This window comes from Bufo gargarizans, chromosome 1, assembly GCF_014858855.1.
Source record: "Bufo gargarizans isolate SCDJY-AF-19 chromosome 1, ASM1485885v1, whole genome shotgun sequence".
NCBI lineage: Eukaryota > Metazoa > Chordata > Amphibia > Anura > Bufonidae > Bufo > Bufo gargarizans.
This window is the reverse complement of record NC_058080.1, coordinates 432,991,493-433,011,557: the sequence shown is the minus strand read 5'-3', so window position 1 is coordinate 433,011,557 and position 20,065 is coordinate 432,991,493. Positions and strand designations below refer to the sequence as shown.

The window sequence follows — 20,065 nt, the reverse complement described above, 5'->3', positions numbered from 1 at the left end:
GTATATAAGGTGTGCAATAGGGTGTCTGCACACATATCCCTTATTGATGTCATGGATATAAGCAATGAGTTGCAAAAAGGGATAATTATTGGCTTTCAGACCAAGGGTGACAGTATTTCTAAAACTGCGCAGTTTGTGAACTGTTCATGTGCTGCTGTGGTGAAAGTGTATTGTGAGAGGACAAATGGCACCATTAAAGGGAACCTGTCATCAACTTTATGCTAACCTCACTGAGGGCAGCATAAAATAGTGACAGAAATTCTGATTTCAGCGGTGTGTCTCTCATGAGCTAAAAGTAAGTGGTTGCTGAGAACCAGCATCATAAACATTGCAGCCCAGGCCTGGAGAAAAGTCAAATCTACCTGAGAAGAGTCCTGGTTACTCATAATCTCCTGCTCTCCTGCCCATCTGCTGATTGTCAGTTCTCTCCTACAGAGAAAGGGAGAAAACTATGTAGGAGACTGTCAGTCATCAGCAGGAGAGCAGGACTTCATGAATAACCAGAACTCTTCTCAGGTGGCCGGGACTCTTTTCCAGGCCCAGTCTGCAAGGATTGTGATGTTGGTTCTCGGCAACCACTTACTTGTAACTTATAAATGACAGACCGCTGAAATCAACTCACCTGTCTCTACTTTATACTGCTGTTAGTATGGGCAGCAAAAAGTTGATGACAGGTTCCCTTTAAGAATGAGGCTACTTTCACACTAGTGTTTTGGCTTTCCGTTTCTGAGATCCGTCATGGGCTCTCACTAGCGGTCCAAAACTGATCAGTTTTGCCCTAATGCATTCTGAATGGAAAAGGATCCGCTCAGGATGCATCAGTTTGCCTCTGTTCAGTCTCCATTCCACTCTGGAGGCGGACACCAAAACTCTGCCTGCAGCGTTTTTCTGTCTACCATGTGGTGCGGAGCAAGACAGATCCGTCCTGACACACAATGTAAGTCAATGGGGACGGATCCGTTTTCTCTGACACAATAGAAAACTGATCCATCCCCTATTGACTTTCAATGGTGTTCAAGACGGATCCATCATGGCTATAGAAGACATAATACAACCGGATCCGTTCATGACGGATGCATGCGGTTGTATTATTGTAACGGAAGTGGGTTTTTTTCAGATCCATGACGGATCCTTTAAAAAACGCTAATGTGAAAGTAGCCTAAGAGACTTGGGAACTGCGGAGCACCACACATAATTGATGTGAGAGGTGAATGTTGGTTACGAAGGTCCATGAGGGCGGACTGACACGCTACAGTGGAGCAGCCAACCACCAAAATGAACCAGAGGGCTACCAGACGTATGCCTAAAGCACTTCATGGATGATCACTGCACCTTTGCTAACAAAGTGGCATCAGCAGAAAAGGTTTAAATTTTTGCGGCCGTATTGAGATTTTTCTTCCGCTGATTGGCAAAGGGTTGCCTTTTCAGATGAATCACTTTCTCTGCTTAAAAAACAAATGGATGTTGGCATGCCAGGCAAGAAACATCAGAGAACAAACAACCTACAACCAGTGTTGGAAGAACACAAGCCAGTGGTGGCAGTGTTATGGTCTGAGGAATGTTTTCGTGGCCTTCTCCTGACCCATTCATCAACGTGGAAGGCACTCTCAGCTGATCTGGGTAATGATCCATCCTTGCAGATCACATACACCTATATATGCTGATTGTCTTCCCTGGGGCAGATGGGATCTTCCAGCACCACAATGCGACTTGTCACACGGCTAGAAATGTCCGATATTGATTGGAATATCATGACCAAGACTTCCAAGTACTACCTTGGCCCCCTAATTCCCCAGAGAATGTCACCCCCCCACAGACTAATCACATTCCGACCATCCCCACCGCACACCCCAAAGTAGTCAGCCTGTTCCCTATCCCCCCCAGAAAGGCTCATCACTCCTTCCCCCAATCCTCTAAAGTAGTCAGAAAGCTGGTTTCCTTTCATAACCAGCCTGCCCTACCCCCCCCCCCCCCCCCCCCCGCCATCGATCTTGTTCAGGCTCACTAACCTCCCCCTCCCTCAGTCAGGTCACAGTGCTCATTTCCCCATCTCCCTAATATCACAATCCTGCCCCCCAATCCCAATCTCTTCACATGCTTGTTCCCCTATCTCCCCAAGCTCACCTTCCTCCCCCCACCGCAAATCTGGCCATATGCTCATCCCCCCCTCCCCAATCTGGTGACATGCTCATCTCCCCAAGCTCACCTTCCTGCCCCCAGTCCCAATCAGGTCACATGCTGGTTTCCCCATCTTCCCCTCATTTCCCCACCCCCAATCTGTTCACACACAAACTCTCAGTACATTTAAATACCTCTAACAGCATTCCTGGCAGACCTAAGGAGGTGGAGACACGCACCAGGTACAGTAGAGGCCAGCCAGTAGCGTAGCAGAGTGCCACTCTCTGCTATCGCTCCTCTGCGGAGTCCGGGGCAGAAAGCGTGAGGGGCGGGCCTAGCAGACGTGTTGTTCATGATGCGTCTAAAGATCTTTATGTTCAGAGGTACAGCGCGGCGGCGGGGTATACAACAAATGGCGACAAGACTGAAATGTCTTCCTGTCTTTTGTTGACAGCTGGTGTGCTGTTATTGGACTGATATTACATAAAAGGGCAGCCGTGGTGAATGTGTCAGCATACACCAAAGAGCAGACCTGCTGAAACTCTGATGAATACATTGTCAGATCAGGCGGCCAGAAAGGCAGATGGTGGCTGCCCCCTTGGCTATGCCTGCAGTAGAAGTAGAACTGCTATGGACCCTCCAGAACCAGACATCCCCTCATAAGTATGGATGGATGGAGTGAGGTGTCCTGGCGTATATGCACGCAAGGTCTGTCTGCCCTGTTGTTTGTTTTTCATGATGGCTTCCTTGTCCCAGTCAGTGGGACATAACTTCATACCTTCAGTTACAGAACTAGTTTGCCTCAGGGTTTCAGAATGCTGAGAAAAAGTTGTACAGGTATGCCTTATCTGTGCAAAGCATAACCCTGGTAAGCCTACCCGAGTACCCAGGAAGAGCACCACGAGGCCAGATTACCTGTTTCAGAGATTGCAGGTGGACTGCATACAGATATCTAAGATCCAAATAGTCCTAAAGGGAGCCACTCTTTGGAACCAGGTCCTGAGGAGACAAGTCAGGAAAAGCCTCGACCCCCAATTTGATGAACCCTTCCAAGTCTTCTTCACAACTGCCACTACAGCTTGTATCCATGCATTTCAAGAACGTTTTGAGTGTTCAAACTGGAAGAGATGATGCCTCTCATTCCCCTTGTGTAACTATTGATCTTAGTGCCAAGAATATGGACTCTTAATGAGATGTTATAGGGGGAATGGGACAATAAGTTTCTTAAACATAAACAAATATTGCATAGAGACTTGAATATTAGGAATTGCTGGATTTGTACCCACATCCCTGTGAGCTCAAGAACTATGCCTTTTCTTGCAATTCCCCTGACTTTTTATGGACTCGCCCATATGTCTTGCTGGCAGTTTGCCTCAAAGAGGAGAGAGGGACAGGATGACCAAAAATATAGTGGTCCTTCCCATAGCTTGGTGGGTAAAGGCCCCTTGGTGGCAAGAAAATGTCACTGCTCAGAAAGATGGAACAGTACGGGTGTGGGATTTTGATGGACAGAAGTGAGCTAGAAAAAAAGGTGCCATGACTTCATTTGGGAGAATTAGGGTTCACTATCCAGGTCTCATTTGAACTTTTAGAAGGGATAGGCACAGACCGAGTCAGTATGCAGGGGCTAGTCAGAACCCTCCATAACCAGTCATAGGAACTAGTTATTTCCTCTAAGGTGACTGGGGTTACAATAATGGGTCCATAATAGAACCAGGTTTAAATTACTCCTGTCAATTTGTTGTAGTATGGGAGATGACTGATGACCTTTCCTTTGCCTGTGGAGTCGCAGCCTACAAGTGGATCCCTTCTGTGGCCTCTGGAACATGCACCCTGGTCCGGCTGACACCTGCTACTTTTATCTTACCACATGATAAAGTATGTGGTCCCCAAGCACACCCTATATAAGAGGGCAGCTGAGAATCACCCCAGACCAAGTGGGAGGTCACATGTAGTGTTGATGAAGGAGGCAAATAGATTTTTCTGTACACTATTCATATATCCTATGGTGATGCATGTATATGTGATTTAATTTGCAGGATGCTCAGGAGGGAATCAGGTGAAGAGGTAGCAAGTCCTGGATGTGTGATTAGCACATGTCAATGTACCTCCTGAGCAATACCTGAAATTATTCACAAAAGGGGGGATTGGTGAGGGAAATTATAAGGTGTCTATTTTGTATACTTATTCATCTTATATCTATGTTTAGTCTGCACTTACACAAGAGGGGGAGTTAGCCTTGGAAGGAAGGAATACAAATTCCACAATGGGCCCCTACTCCCCTATGCGCAGGAAGACAGCATCTGGAGGATAGGGAAGAGACTCTGCCTTCCACAGACATTATACCTGGCGGTGGTCCAGTGGGCACATGGGACTACACACCTATCTAAGGGATTGATGAATGACTTGATTAACAAACTTTATGTGGCCTCTGAGATAACTTCAGTGACAGACAGATAGTGCAAGTCATGTGCCATATGTGCAAAACACAATCCAGGTCGCACTGAGAAGCCTCCACAGAAACATTCGGCCAAACCAAGGACTGGGATGAGCATGAACCTTATAATAAACATAGAAAACCCCAGTCCTGTGGATGCAGGTACATATATTATTGGTGCTTGGATGGCAGGGGGAACCAGAGGCAGACAAGGGAAGTTTCAGATAAAACTTCAGACTGGCAACCCGTGGCAACAAGTGCACCTGTTAATTCCCTAGAACCTCACGTCTCCACTTTCAAAGATATGATAGCCATAGCAGATGCAACCTTTGAGGACATTATGGCCTCAGAAACAGGGTATTTAGATATCAACCTGTGGTTGGAGTGGATGAATTCACACAACCAATTCAACTGCTATGTATGTGGAGGAGCACATCCCCACCTAGGTTCCATACCCCTGAACCTTCCCAAGGACATAGAAAGCTGCTTTCTCAGTCTTTACGCAAACACATCAACCAATCACTCTACTTGTGAGGATTGGAAGGCTATATACCCCCATAGTTACCAAAACCCCAAAGCCCGGTGATTACACCTGCTACACAAACTATGGGAAAGGGAAAAAGGTTCTTAGGGAACTGCACAATAGGGTACTGTTCCACCTATAGTGACCTGACAGCAGAAGAGACACAGAATCAGGTGCAATCCCTTGGTGACATCTATTGGATCTATGGGGACATGAAAATCAGAACCCGGTTAGAAGTTAACTGGACTGGTGAATGTGCTCTGGCAAAGGCCATTATGCCCTGGAGGGAGTTTTTTTTCTCTCTCTCTCTCTCTATATATATATATATATATATATATATATATACAAACCGGATTCCAAAAAAGTTGGGACACTATACAAATCGTGAATAAAAACTGAATGCAATGATGTGGAGGTGCCAACTTCTAATATTTTATTCAGAATAGAACATAAATCACGGAACAAAAGTTTAAACTGAGAAAATGTACCATTTTAAGGGAAAAATATGTTGAATCAGAATTTCATGGTGTCAACAAATCCCCAAAAAGTTGGGACAAGGCCATTTTCACCACTGTGTGGCATCTCCCATTCTTCTTACAACACTCAACAGACGTCTGGGGACCGAGGAGACCAGTTTCTCAAGTTTAGAAATAGGAATGCTCTCCCATTCTTGTCTAATACAGGCCTCTAACTGTTCAATCGTCTTGGGCCTTCTTTGTTGCACCTTCCTCTTTATGATGCGCCAAATGTCCTCTATAGGTGAAAGATCTGGACTGCAGACTGGCCATTTCAGTACCCGGATCCTTCTCCTACACAGCCATGATGTTGTGATTGATGCAGAATGTGGTCTGGCATTATCTTGTTGAAAAATGCAGGGTCTTCCCTGAAAGAGATGACGTCTGGATGGGAGCATATGTTGTTCTAGAACCTGAATATATTTTTCTGCATTGATGGTGCCTTTCCAGACATGCAAGCTGCCCATGCCACACGCACTCATGCAACCCCATACCATCAGAGATGCAGGCTTCTGAACTGAGCGTTGATAACAACTTGGGTTGTCCTCTTTGGTCCGGATGACATGGCGTCCCAGATTCCCAAAAAGAACTTCGAATCGTGACTCGTCTGACCACAGAACAGTCTTCCATTTTGCCACACTCCATTTTAAATGATCCCTGGCCCAGTGAAAACGCCTGAGCTTGTGGATCTTGCTTAGAAATGGCTTCTTCTTTGCACTGTAGAGTTTCAGCTGGCAACGGCGGATGGCACGGTGGATTGTGTTCACTGACAATGGTTTCTGGAAGTATTCCTGAGCCCATTCTGTGATTTCCTTTACACTAGCATTCCTGTTTGTGGTGCAGTGTCATTTAAGGGCCCGGAGATCACGGGCATCCAGTATGGTTTTACGGCCTTGACCCTTACGCATAGAGATTGTTCCAGATTCTCTGAATCTTCGGATGATGTTATGCACAGTTGATGATGATAGATGCAAAGTCTTTCGCAATTTTTCGCTGGGTAACACCTTTCTGATATTGCTCCACTATCTTTCTGCGCAACATTGTGGGAATTGGTGATCCTCTACCCATTTTGGCTTGTGAGAGACACTGCCACTCTGAGAAGCTCTTTTTATACCCAATCGTGTTGCCAATTGACCTAATTAGTGTTAATTGGTCTTCCAGCTATTCGTTATGCTCAAATTTACTTTTTCCAGCCTCTTATTGCTACTTGTCCCAACTTTTTTGAGATTTGTTGACACCGTGAAAATTTGAATCAACGTATTTTTCCTTTAAAATGATACATTTACTCGGATTAAATGTTTGATCTGTCATCTACGTTCTATTACAAATAAAATATTGACATTTGCCATCTCCACATCATTGCATTAAGGTTTTATTCACAATTTGTTTAGTGTCCCAACTTTTTGGGAATCCGGTTTGTATATTACACAACAGTCCTACATGGTGTGAGACGGGACCACTCAAACAGTCTCTTTTCAGGGTTTTATACGGCACACAGTACAGTACAGGCTTGCTTTCTTCAAATAACAGAACAGTCCAAATGAAATAACAACACACAGTGATACAGGCTCATCACCAGCGGCAGTCTTCTCCCAGCAAATCCTCACTGCCAAGAGGTTTGGTTCAGTAGTCTTCCTCTCAGACCACCATCCACACCCTGCTCTCTGGCAGAGTGTCCTTTTTAAAACCACCATCGCACCTGTGTGTGTGGTGGTAACACCCGAGATGGAGTATGGGAGTGACCTTCCCACCCAAGCTCTTCAGTCACTCCTAAATCCCGGACCCAAATTCCAGCTACCACCAACTCAGTGATCTACCACCACTGGTCACTACTTACCTCCGGGATTTACATCACTGAGCGTAGCAGCCTCAGTGACACATACCTACCATCCATGATGTCACCCACTGCATGCTTACAATGGATACCAATGCGCCACTTTTATAAAATTCAAGGTCTGTTCAGGTTCTTAATATGGAGCAAGTAGTCTCCGAAAATCCGTTTGGAAATAGCATGCTGCTGTTGTTGTCCGGCCATGCTGCGGCCGCATCATTGCATTCAATTTTTATTCACAATTTGTTTAGTGTCCCAACTTTTTGGGAATCCGGTTTGTATATATATATATATATATATATATATATACACACACACACACACACACACACCATTGGAGTTCCGAGGGGGTACTAAATGAATTTAAAGCCAGAGATCAGATAATGGCAGGATTTGAGTCCTTGATTCCCATAATTACCATCAACAAAAAATGTTGATTAGATAAACTACATATACTACAACCAGCAGAGGTTCGTGAACTACACTAGGGATGCTCTGAAACGCCTAGCGGAACAATTGGAAGCCACCTCACAGATGACATTTCAAAATAGACTAGCTCTAGACATGGTTCTGGCAGAGAAAGGTGGGGTCTGTAAGATGCTCCCTAATGCTGGTGTATGCTGCACATATATTGCTGACAATACTGGTCCAAATGGGAAGGTCACTCTAGCCATTAAAAAGTTGGAGGACTTGTCAATAGAGCTAAAGAAAGAACTCAGAAATTATTGACCCCTTGGGACCAGTACTTTAGTTGGATAAATGGGTGGCAGAAGATCCTTTCCCAAATAGGGATTATGGTTGTAATAATCCTGGTTATCCTAGCATTGGTAGTGTGTTGTGTCCTGCCTTGTATCCAGAAGATGATAGAGAAGACTGTTGAGGTAACCAGACCCACCTTGCTCCAATATGATGACACAAACAGGAAAACCCTACACTCCCTTACAGTCACTTCCAGTTAATTATCGAGTCATTCAGCCATGAGGGACAGACATCTGATATTCTATGGGCAAAGACTGTAACAAGGGGGGTGATGGACAAGCCATCACTCGTCTGAAAGAGTTCCTAGGCACATATATATATGGACAGATGTGATAGGACAATTCATCTAGGGACAGTAAAATGGCATTTTAAGGGGGGACTGTGAGGGACAGTGAGGGAATAAAAAAAACAATGCTCATTTCACTTGCCTATACATTCCTTACTCAAAAATGGTTGCCAGCTCTTCCTCTCCTCCCCCGAGTGAAGCTTACAGAAACTAAGATGACTCCATCTAGGACCCTGGGACCCTGGGAAAAGAAGACCTTATATGGAACCAGCCAATCATGAACTGCTAAATGTACTCCTATGTTGTGTGTCCTCACCCCGCCCTATTAAATGCAGAGAATTTTGGAAGTGTTCCAACTGAACAGTGTATGTCAGTGTGTTCTTCCGGCGTGCACGCATTCTACTAATTAGGCTCAACGGCAGATGACCACTTTAATCTGAGGTTGATCAGATCCAAATCAGAACCTCCTGTCTCTTCGTGAATTCTACTGGAAGACATCATAACAGTCTTTACCCACTAACTGAGGGATAGTTGAGAATTTGAGATGGAGCCTGCAGATGGGCAGACTGCTGAAAAATGCCAGATAAAAAGTCATAAAATGGCCATATCTAGTGTTATCAACCATGTACACACCCTTCATTATTTGATTTGCGTTGGTTGTATAAGTTCACATAAATTTTGCTATATCAAAGCCCTATTTTGAACCATGTATTCTATTTCTTTTTCTTAAAGGGAATTGCACCGAAAATTGAGTTTTCCACTACGACGACAATCAAAGAAACGGCAAATGGTTCCCGGAAACGATGTGATGTAAGGTTTAATTCTGCAAATTGATTAGAGTGTAGTTGCATTTTAGTATTTAGTTTTCACCACTGAATCCTTTATTGTTGCCACCAAATTAATTCTATACATGTGCATATCATTTTGCACTCATTTTTGTCTAGTCCTTGAAGACGCAATCCCGGAGATCTTTGCAGAGCTCTCCCAATAGAAGGTCAAAGAGTCCATCTAAAGGTCACTCCAGTCCAGAGAAGGCTTACAACAGCCCTACTAGATCGTCGCATTCCCGCTCTCCATCACCATATGCACGAAGGCGAATGTGTGAACTGAACAAAGACAATGAGCAGCGGCTCGCTCATTTACACCTGGGCAATTATGAATTCAAGTCTGATGCCGAGTCAAGGCCTCCATTTATAGTAAGACATGTATGTCTTCAACAGGTTACAGAAAGTCATTCATACCTGACTCTGTCCTTCCACATCAATATTTTTATGTGCAAACATAGAGAATGTAGCCGAATCCATGTTTATTAACTTCTGACTTCCTGCTGAAGGGACTTTTTGCTTTAAGTTTATATTGGGGAAAGTTGCAGCAAATTCATTAAATGGGGCACATTTGATAAATTTGGGGCTTTTTTAAATGTAACACTTTGTATAGAAATGCTACTTCAGTTTTTTTACACCAATCTCCTACTAGAGTGGTTTTGCAACTTTTTAGAAAAGTCCAAATGTAAAATCTGGAGTGAAAATATCCATCTGGAGAGGACTTGTGCCTAAATTTGAAACTTTTCTAAGCCAGTTTTGTGACTTACAAGATTGCCCTTATCTTTATCAGGTCACTAGGTGCGGCTCCCGGGGCGCTCCAGAATGACGTCAGAGCGCCCCATGCGCATGGATGACGTGCCATGCAATCACGTCATCCATGCGCTTGGGGCGCCCTGACGTCACTCTGGAGCGCCCCGGGAGCCGCACGGACAGTAAGTATGCTGCTCCCCCGCTCCCCACTACACTTTACCATGGCTGCCAGGACTTTAGCGTCCCGGCAGCCATGGTAACCATTCAGAAAAAGCTAAACGTCGGATCCGGCAATGCGCCGAAACAACGTTTAGCTTAAGGCCGGATCCGGATCAATGCCTTTCAATGGGCATTAATTCCGGATCCGGCCTTGCGGCAAGTGTTCAGGATTTTTGGCCGGAGCAAAAAGCGCAGCATGCTGCGGTATTTTCTCCGGCCAAAAAACGTTCCGATCCGGAACTAAAGACATCCTGATGCATCCTGAACGGATTTCTCTCCATTCAGAATGCATTAGGATAAAACTGATCAGGATTCTTCCGGCATAGAGCCCCGACGACGGAACTCTATGCCGGAACAAAAGAACGCAAGTGTGAAAGAGCCCTTAAAAAAAAAAATCACACACTATGGAGGACATTATTTAAGATGGGGCCCTACATTGGGGGCATTATTAAAGCTGGTGACATAAAAAAAAAAAATCTTAAACTATGGGGGACATTATTTTAGCTGGGGGCAGCAAAAAAATACCAAATCCTACTCTGTCATGTGCATGTATCCTTAGAGGGCAAGTCTTTAAGAAAGGTAGAGTCTATTTCACAAATACTATACAAAAAGTGCATGCCTCTAACACTGATCCATTCTTTTTAGATTGATTATTCAAAGCCTGTAGGTGAGAAAACATCAACACAGCTTCCTTCTCCCAAGTCCAGACGCCATCTAACTAGTAGAAATTCTCCAAGAAGAGGTAACGACAGTCCATATAGAATAAAGCATGGTATCTTTTGTGATATTTATTGAACTTTCTATGTTCATGTTTAGAGCTTTGCAAACTTTGAGAAATACAATAAGAATTACTTACCCCTTTTCTGTGTTTTTTTACAGCACTAACATTTGACAGCCTGCACTCTGATGAATTCATTGAAAAGGTGGGTTTTTTAATTTAAAACTAATTTTTCACTCACTAAGGGTACTTTCACACTAGTGTTATTCTTTTCCGGTATTGAAATCCTGTAAAGGGTCTCAATACCAGAAAAAAGTTTTTAACTAATGCATTCTGAATGGAAAGCAATCCGTTCAGTATGCATCAGGATGTCTTCCGTTCCGTCCCTTTTACAGTATTTGACCGGAAAAAATACTGCAGCATGCTGCAGTATTTTCTCCGGCCGAAATCCCAGAACAATACCGCACTTGCCATAGAGATTTCGGTCTGTGCCTGCTCCGGGATATAGGAGGAGCTAGTTTCGCTTTTGATCTTTGAAAGAAATTTAAATACCGGATCCGTTATTCCAGATGATACCGGATGAGCCGGATCCAGTATTTCGGATCCGTCTAACGAAAACAAGGCTATCCGTTTGTACACGGTTTGCTGGATCCGGCAGGTAGTTCAGTTGCCGGAACTGCCTGTCGGATTCTAATAATGCTAGTGCGAAAGTACCCTTATCTTCTCATACTGAGAACTTTCTTTCCTTTCTGTGGGTAGGCAGCAGCATCTCTCTTTAACCCCTTTCTCTTCTGCATAGAAAATCGCTCACATATACAGAGTCTCTCAGAGATATATATGCTATGTAATGGCCACCCACGGTTCCTTCTCCCTTGTCTTGACAGAGATATAGCTGTATATTTCTGTGACTTTAGTAGGGATAAATGAAAGGTGTCTGGACCTCTTCACTTGCATGTCAATGGGCTCACTCCATCAACACTGAGGAGAAGGGAAGGGAGCAGCTACAGAACATGTTAATCAGCTTCTCAATAGAGAAGAAGGAGGATCAGAAGGATAGACACCAGTAGGCCCTACCAGAGAAGAAAATATAATGTACATAAACAAAATTTTTATTACATATATATTGCAGTAATAATTTAATAGAAATCCCCTATTCATTACATAGTAATCATTTAAATGAGATAACCTCTAACCTCTCTAAGGGTCCATTCACACGTCTGTAAGTGTTTTGTGGATCCGCAAATTGCAGATCCGCAAAATATGGACACCTGCAATGTGCGACCGCACATCACACACACTATAATAGAAAATGCCTTTTCTGGTCCTCAATTGCTCTATTTTTTTCAAGAACGGAATTGCGGATCACAAAAAAACGGATGCAGATCCCGAAAATGCGGATGAGGATCCCGAAAATGTGGATTCGCATCGTTCCAGCCCCATTAAAAGTAAATGGGTCCGCAAATTGCGGAAAGATTGCGGACCCAAATTACGGACGTGTGAATGGACCCTAAACTGATGTCCTTATCACAAAAAGTAATGGTATATTACTAGGATATGTCATTATTTTCTGATTGGCTGCCCAACCAATCCTGAAAGTGATAGTTGTAGTGCGGCTTTAGTGCTACATCCTTTTTCCTCGCCTAGCAGCTGTGTATTCATATTTTCCTGTGTTTTCTAAATTAATTTTGCATCAATGCAGTGATTAACAGTGTAAGGCCTCATGCACACAACAGTGTCCATTTTGCGGTCTGCAAAAAACACAGATGCCGGCTGTGTGCCTTCTGCGTTTTGCAGAACGAAATGTCTGGCCCTCAGTAGAGCAGTCCTATCCTTGTCCGTAATACGGACAAGAATAGGACATGTTCTAATTTTTTTTGCAGGGCCGCGGGGAACAGACATGCGGATGCGGACAGCACACGGAGTGCTGTCTGCATCTTTTGCGGCCCAATTGAAGTGAATGGGTCTGTATCAACCCACAAAACATGTGGCTTGGATGCAGACCCCAACCTCATGTCTTGTGCATGAGGCTTAATACAGCTGTTGGTACACATTTGTTTTGTGCATATATGTTGGCCTATATAGTGACATGCAAAGGTTTGGGCACTCCTGGTCAAAATTACTGTTGAAGTGTTAAGCAATTTGAAGATGAAATAATCTCCAAAAGGCTTAAGGTTAAAGAAAAAACATTCCCTTTATATTTTGAGCAAAAACTATTTTTTATTTTCATTTTTTATATTTTCAAAATAACAAAAAAGGAAAAGGGCCCAAAGCAAAACTTTTGCCCATTGTGGCCAAAGAGTTCTATTTTAACCTCATCGGTCCACAGGACTTGTTTCCAAAATGCACCAGGCTTGTTTAGATGTTCTTTTGCAAACATCTGGTGTTGAATTTTGTGGTGATTATGCAGGAGAGGTTTTGTTCTGATGACTCGTCCATAAAGGCCATATTGTGCAGGTGTCACTGAACAGTAGAACAATGTACCACAACTCCAGAGTCTGCTAAATCTTCCTGAAGGTCTTTTGCAGTCAAGTGGGGTTTCTGATTTGCATTTCTAGCAATCCTACAAGCAGTTGCCTTCCAACCCTTCTCTTGACCTCCACAGTTCCTGTTAACTGACATTTCTTAATTACTTACAACTAAAAATGTGGGAACCTGAAAACCCTTAAAATCTTCTTATAGCCTTCTCCTGCTTTGTAGGCCTCGACCATTTTCAGAATGTTAGGAACCTGTTCAGAACTTTGCTGCAGTTTTTTGGATAAGGTTAGAAGAGTCTGGGTATTTGTAAAGCGTTGAAATTTGCATCACTCGGATTTTCCTAACAATGATTGTGAACAAGCCTTAACCCTAACAGGGTTTTTTAGGTCTGAGACCTCGGTCAATGTTATCTGAGTGCTCAAATCTCCTTGGGTTTCCATACTTTTGCAAGGTACTCCTTTCGTTTTTTCACTCTAAAATTGTACCAAACCAAAATAATTAACTGATATTGCTTAAAATGCCATTTGGAGATCATTTCATTGTCAACTTGCTTAACTGTTCACAGTAAGGCTGGGTTCACACCTGAGCGTTTTACAGCACGTTCCTACGCGCTGTAAAACGCTCAACAAGGAGAAACCAATGCTTCCCTATTGGCATGGTTCTCATCTGGGTGTTTTACAGCGTGTGCGATCGCGCTGTAAAACGCTCGACGCCCCAAGAAGTACATGAGCTTCTTTGGGGCGTCTTGTCGCGCGTTCCCGTACATAGACTTTCGGGAACGCGCGACAATGGGCATACAGAGCGCTCCATCGCGAACGCTCAGGTCTGAACCCAGCGTAACAGTAAATTTGACCAGGGGTGCCCAAACTTTTGCATGCCACTGTATTTACATCTGGCGGTAAGGAAGTTGTTAACCAAATGTCAGACTTATTTCGGTACCTTTACTTGATCAAGCAAATTAATAATAGTCAAATTTTTTATGCAACAAAATGTAAGAAGTGTTATTCTCTGTGGTGGCTTATTAATATATGAATACTTAATGTGTTGTACAGGACTGTCTGGACATAGATGACCTTAACACAGAAGCTTCTCTGGATGCCCCCTTTACATCCAGTGATTATTCCTTGCAGGATTTAAGAGCCAGTCCAATCCTCAGGCGGGCTATAAGAGAAAGGTCTGTATTCACATTGCACAAAGGTCACTACTATAAAATGATCTAATAGCTGCGGTTTAACTTTATAGACTATTTTTTATCCGTGTTCTATGCGCATTTTTTGCGGATAGCACACTGATCCATATATTTCTATGGGACCATGCACACATTCATATTTTATGTGGATTCCTGTTATAGAACATGTCCTATTCTGGTCCATGTTGTGTTTGAGAATAGTTATTTCTATTGATGGCAGTAAGAAAAATGTGGAATGCACATGGAAGGTACCCATATTTTGTGGATCTGTGATTTGCGAACTGAAATACAGATACGGTCCTGTACATGAAGCCATGTTTCTTATTACTCATGTATAAATGATGGCAGTGCTGTGTGTGTCATGTGTTCAGTGTGTTTCATTTTTTAGGTTGAGATCTGAGAATAACACCTGGGAATCCATACATAACCGAGTGCGTAATCTGTTATCCACCCATAGTGCCAAGAAAAGACTTTCCTTAGTGAGTATAAAGCATGTACCACTGTGCATAATCAGTAGCCTATTAAGAAAGATTGGACAATAAAGCTAAAATAAAAAATGGACTCCCCCCCACTGTTCATGACACCCTTTCCTCCGTTTCCTTGATTCTGTCGGCCCTCGTGGGTCTGTATACATCAGTATACCATTATTGTTACTGAGTAGACATGCTCTTTTCTAATCAGTGGCGTCCCACAAAAAAATAACACATTTTTTATTATTTAATATTTTTTATAATATGGATGCCTATAGGGTGCTATAATTCAGACATACACATACCTCCAGTGCTGCACTGTTTTGCCATTTTGGACAGAATCTGCGATAGAGGCTCCTAGTTTCCGGCAGTTGCACAGTCTCTCCACATAATAAAAGTGTATGATTTCTGTAATTTTTTCCATTTCATTGCATTTTAAATGATGCACACCTTAACATTCATATACAATATTATATGAGACGGTAAAAATGTAATTGTGCTTATAACGTACCAATCAGTCAGCTTTGTGCTCAGCAAAACCACCTACATACAGTTGTATTGGGTCTAATGTCGCCCACACATTTCTGTAAAATCCATATAAAGAGAGTGTGTGAGCTGGTAAGGCCGGTTCATAAGCTACTGAATGTATCCTCGTTACTATACTCATTTTTTCCTGTATTTTTAGGATATATCCAGGAGTGAAGTGGATCGCATTCTGGAGAGATCCTCACGGAGATCACTGAACAGCAGCTTGGAAGAGAAACTGTTTTAAAGAATATAAATTGTATGTCATTTTCATGAAAACTAGAGCTTTCATTCAAGGGGTCGGGCCAAGTTTTTTGTAGAACCAGGGCATTGCCGTTACACCTAGAGGCTCAGCTCTCTCTACAACTGCCACACCCTCTGCACTTTGATTGACAGGACCAGTTGTGATCATGTTTACACTGCCTGGCCCTGTCAATCAAAGTGCAGAGGGCACAGCAGTTGCAGGGAGAGCACAGCCTCTAGAAGTAAAAGCAACACCCTCATTGCTCCTAGTGGCTCATTTACAGGATAGGGGATAACTAGCTTATTGCTGTTGGGACCGCCACCTATCTCAAGAACGGGGGTCACGAGCTCTGCACTGTCTCCGGAGCCCCTATAGAAAATGAATGGAGCAGCAGGGCACATGCAGGACCTTTAGAATGGGGAAACAAGAGACCGCATTCTCATGATTAGTGGGGATCCCAGCAGTTGGACCCCCAGCAATCAGCTATTACTTATCCAGTGGATATGGGATAACTTAAAAACTTAGCACAACTCCTTTAACCCATTATGTTCAAACCATCAAAATGTAACTAACCTCTGATATATTTATACATAGTTATTAGATCTCCCCTCAGTGGTCTTTTTTCTAAAGTGAATAACCCTAATTTTGATAGTCTTTCAGGGTACTGTAGTCCCCCCATTCCAGTTATTACTTTAGTTGCCCTCCTCTGTACCCTCTCCAGCTCTGCTATGTCTGCCTTGTTCATAGGAGCCCAGAACTGTACACAGTACTCCATGTGTGGTCTGACCAGTGATTTGTAAAGTGGTAGGACTATGCTCTTATCACAGGCATATATGCCCCTTTTGATGCAACCCATTGTCTTATTGGCCTTGGCAGCAGCTGCCTGACACTGGTTTTTGCAGCTTAGTTTGCTGTTTATTAAAATTCCTAGATCCTTTTCCATGTCAGTGTTATGGTTCAATTAGATTTTATTATTATTATCTTTTATACTCATAAAAGAACATCACACATTGCAGTATACATACCGCGCACAAGGTTACATTGCGACATGCAATCGTAAACAGTAGTACAGCATCAAAGACAAGGCATACGCATGTATCTGTATAATCAAACAATCAGCTGACAAAAGTCGGCGGAAACAGAGGCCCTGAAGGGCTTAACAAGGCCTCAAACAAATGATGTAAAGGTCAATAATTCCAGACAAACTTGACATAAAAGGGGGGAGACAGGACGACACACAAAAGGAGGGGGGGGGGGAGGGGGAGAAAACGTAGGGCATAACTAGAGAATAGCTGGGTACTATTAAGGAGAATCAGGGAGCACCCCAGATGCCACCCAAACCGAGAACGAAACAGATGATCTAAACCTGGACCATGACTCCCAACTCCGAAGAAACGCCGGAATCTGGTTGTGATCAGAGGCACACATCTCTTCCATGTGAACCAGCGCATCCAGAGCCGATGCCCAAGTGATCCTTTTCAATCTCTCGGTTGACTCCTCAATGAACCTTTTTTAACATGCGAGACCCGCCCCGGGAAAATAGATAGCAGAGCGATGGAAGGGGAAAATGCTATGGAGGCCCGGAATAGAAAATTATAAAGCTTGAAGACATCCAACCACAGTGGGTGGAGCCTCGGACAACCCCACCATATATGGGTCATGGTCCCCTTCCATGTCAGTGTTACCGAGTGTTTTCCCATTTAGTATGTACGGGTGACTTGCATTATTCCTTCCCATGTGCATAACCTTACATTTGTCAGTGTTTAACCTCATCTGACACTTATCCGTCCAAGCCTCTAATCTATCCAGATCCCTCTGTAGTAGTATACTGTCCTCTTCAGTGTTAATTGCTTTACACAGTTTAGTGTCATCTGCAAGTCTCAGAAGTGCTGTTTTCCATTTAAAGTTATTTTTTCGTGTCCCGGCATGGTTCACACCATGTTTTTGCTTTCTCTGCCAGCCCCTTCCCCTCCTTCTTGATTGACAGGGTAATTTTTCTGCATAGTCATCTTGTCTGGCCCAGGCATGGGCTGTAAGAGAAAGCAGGAGGAATAAGAATGCACATGGCTTGGGTCTGCCCTCAGTTCAGTTAACTGCTCATTTGCATATGGATTAAGAATACATTTCCACAAAATGAAGCACCGGATTGCTAAGTGAAAGGCATCATTATATTCAGTCGAGCTATCCCTACAAGACATTGGGGGAGAATTATCAAACTGGTGTAAAGTAGAACTGGCTTAGTTGCCTATAGCAACCAATCAGATTCCACCTTTCATTTTTCACAGCTCCTTTTGAAAATGAAAGGTGGAATCAGAGGGCAACTAAGCCAGGTCTACTTTACACCACAGTTTGATAAATCTCCACCATCTGCCTGGTTTACCAGTGAATTTCCTGGTGACAGATTACCTTTAAAACATCACGTAGCATCCTAGCTGCCATTGAGTTAGATTGTAAAAAAAGCAGTATCTATTTTGTTCTTCAACAGGACAGAAAGAAAAGAACCCAACATCATTTTTGTGTCCAGACAGCTGCCTCTTGTTCACTTTTCAACAGGATGCAAAAGTGTGGTGTGAACAGACCCCGATCATTTCATTTTAAAGTTACTAATGCATCTTTCATTTTTTTTTTGTGCAGGACTAAAATGATTATCCAGGGATCCAGAAATCTTAAACTGAATATTTGCAAGCTTTAGATATAAACCAGTGTGTTCATCATCTGCATCATATAATTATTTATTCTCTGTGTGTCACATTTGTAATTTTTTTGTAATCAGTTTTAATGTTTTATACACCACGAAAAATGCAGAATTATAATAAAACATAAAATACCTTTGCCCGTTGTACCTAAAAACCTGCTTTGCAGGCTGAAAGTGAAGTTCCACCTTGGAGCCACTATTGATGATATGTCCTCAGGATAGGTCATAAATATCAGATCGGTGGCATGGTCTCAGGACTGCCAGTCAGTGCGGAGATTGCATCATTTACATGAGGGTTTGAATTTAACATGTGCAGATTTTGCTGGGGAATCAGCACGAATTCGCCACGGATTGGCGACAAGATGAACTTACCCTTGTGATACTAAGCTATACTTTTACTATACCTATCTTGCAGTGATATACATAGATGATGAAAATTGCTTCATTATTACATGACCAGAAACAATAATATCAGAGGAAATACAATTTAAGATGATTTGCTATAAATGAGCAGAGCGAGCTCTTCTTATCTTTATCACCTCAGTGGTGCATTTAGCGCTCTTGGTGGTTTAGCTAATTAGAGCGAGTATATAATTGAAATCCTGCAGTGAATTATAAATGACAACCAGCTGTACATACAGTATGTGAATCCGCTCCTATCTCCGTAGAAGTCGGAATGGTTGCAAAATTGACCTTGATTTTTGAACATTTATGTTAGAATTCATACTGCTAATAATAGGTTATTTTACTGTACTGATATCGGTCAGTTCCTCCAGACTTCTGTTATATCTAATGGGCAGAATGCTAAATATCCCTGAATGTTGTTAGGGATTGAAAAGGAAATTTGTATTGCCCATTATGCTGCTGCATTCACAGAATTGAATTCTACAGTTATTGCTGCCTCCACTAGGGGGAGCCTAGGAGCTTACTGCCTTCTATTTAAAGGGGTTGTCCGAGTTCAGAGCTGAACCCGGACAAACCTCCATTTTCACCCAGGCAGCCCCCCTGACTTGAGCATCGGAGCAGTTCATGCTCCAATGCTCTCCTTTGCCCTGCGCTAAATCGCGCAGAACAAGGGCTCTTTTGTTTATAATAACACACTGCAGTGATGTCACCGGCACTGATGGGCGGGCTTTAGTGCTGCCCTAGCCATTTTACTGGAGTCACCGGGTTCCCTGAGCAGCCGGAAGAAGAGGCTTCAGTGCTCCTGCAAGGGACCCGGTACATCACAGAGTCTAAGAAAACAGTCACTTCCGGCTAAAAATATCCTTTATGAAAATGGGGCTTCAGAAATATGTGGCAAAGGTAGGACATGCATGTATGTAATATGTATGTCACTCTAGTACTATTACACCAATGTCCCCAATCCCGGACAACCCCTTTAACCACTTCAGCCCCGCTAGGTGAAACCCCCTTCATGACCAGAGCACTTTTTACACTTCGGCACTACACTACTTTCACCGTTTATCGCTCGGTCATGCAACTTA

At 43.2% G+C, this 20,065-nt stretch overlaps 1 protein-coding gene across 2 annotated transcripts in view; it reads left to right on the top strand.

Moving 5' to 3' along the window:
• SPATA6L (spermatogenesis associated 6 like) overlaps nt 1-18,663 on the top strand; it is a 33,670-nt gene extending 15,007 nt beyond the window's left edge. The window contains exons 7-14 of one of the 2 annotated variants that reach the window (XM_044272063.1): nt 9,202-9,279; nt 9,414-9,665; nt 10,908-11,004; nt 11,142-11,185; nt 14,508-14,629; nt 15,033-15,123; nt 15,800-15,898; nt 18,518-18,663. In XM_044272063.1, the coding sequence (XP_044127998.1) occupies nt 9,202-9,279; nt 9,414-9,665; nt 10,908-11,004; nt 11,142-11,185; nt 14,508-14,629; nt 15,033-15,123; nt 15,800-15,886 (771 nt within the window). In that variant the 3' untranslated portion in view covers nt 15,887-15,898; nt 18,518-18,663. Of the gene's footprint in view, nt 1-9,201; nt 9,280-9,413; nt 9,675-10,907; nt 11,005-11,141; nt 11,186-14,507; nt 14,630-15,032; nt 15,124-15,799; nt 15,899-18,517 lie in introns of both variants that reach the window. The other variant, XM_044272054.1, reaches the window with a different exon arrangement.
• Nucleotides 18,664-20,065: the final 1,402 nt, after the last annotated feature.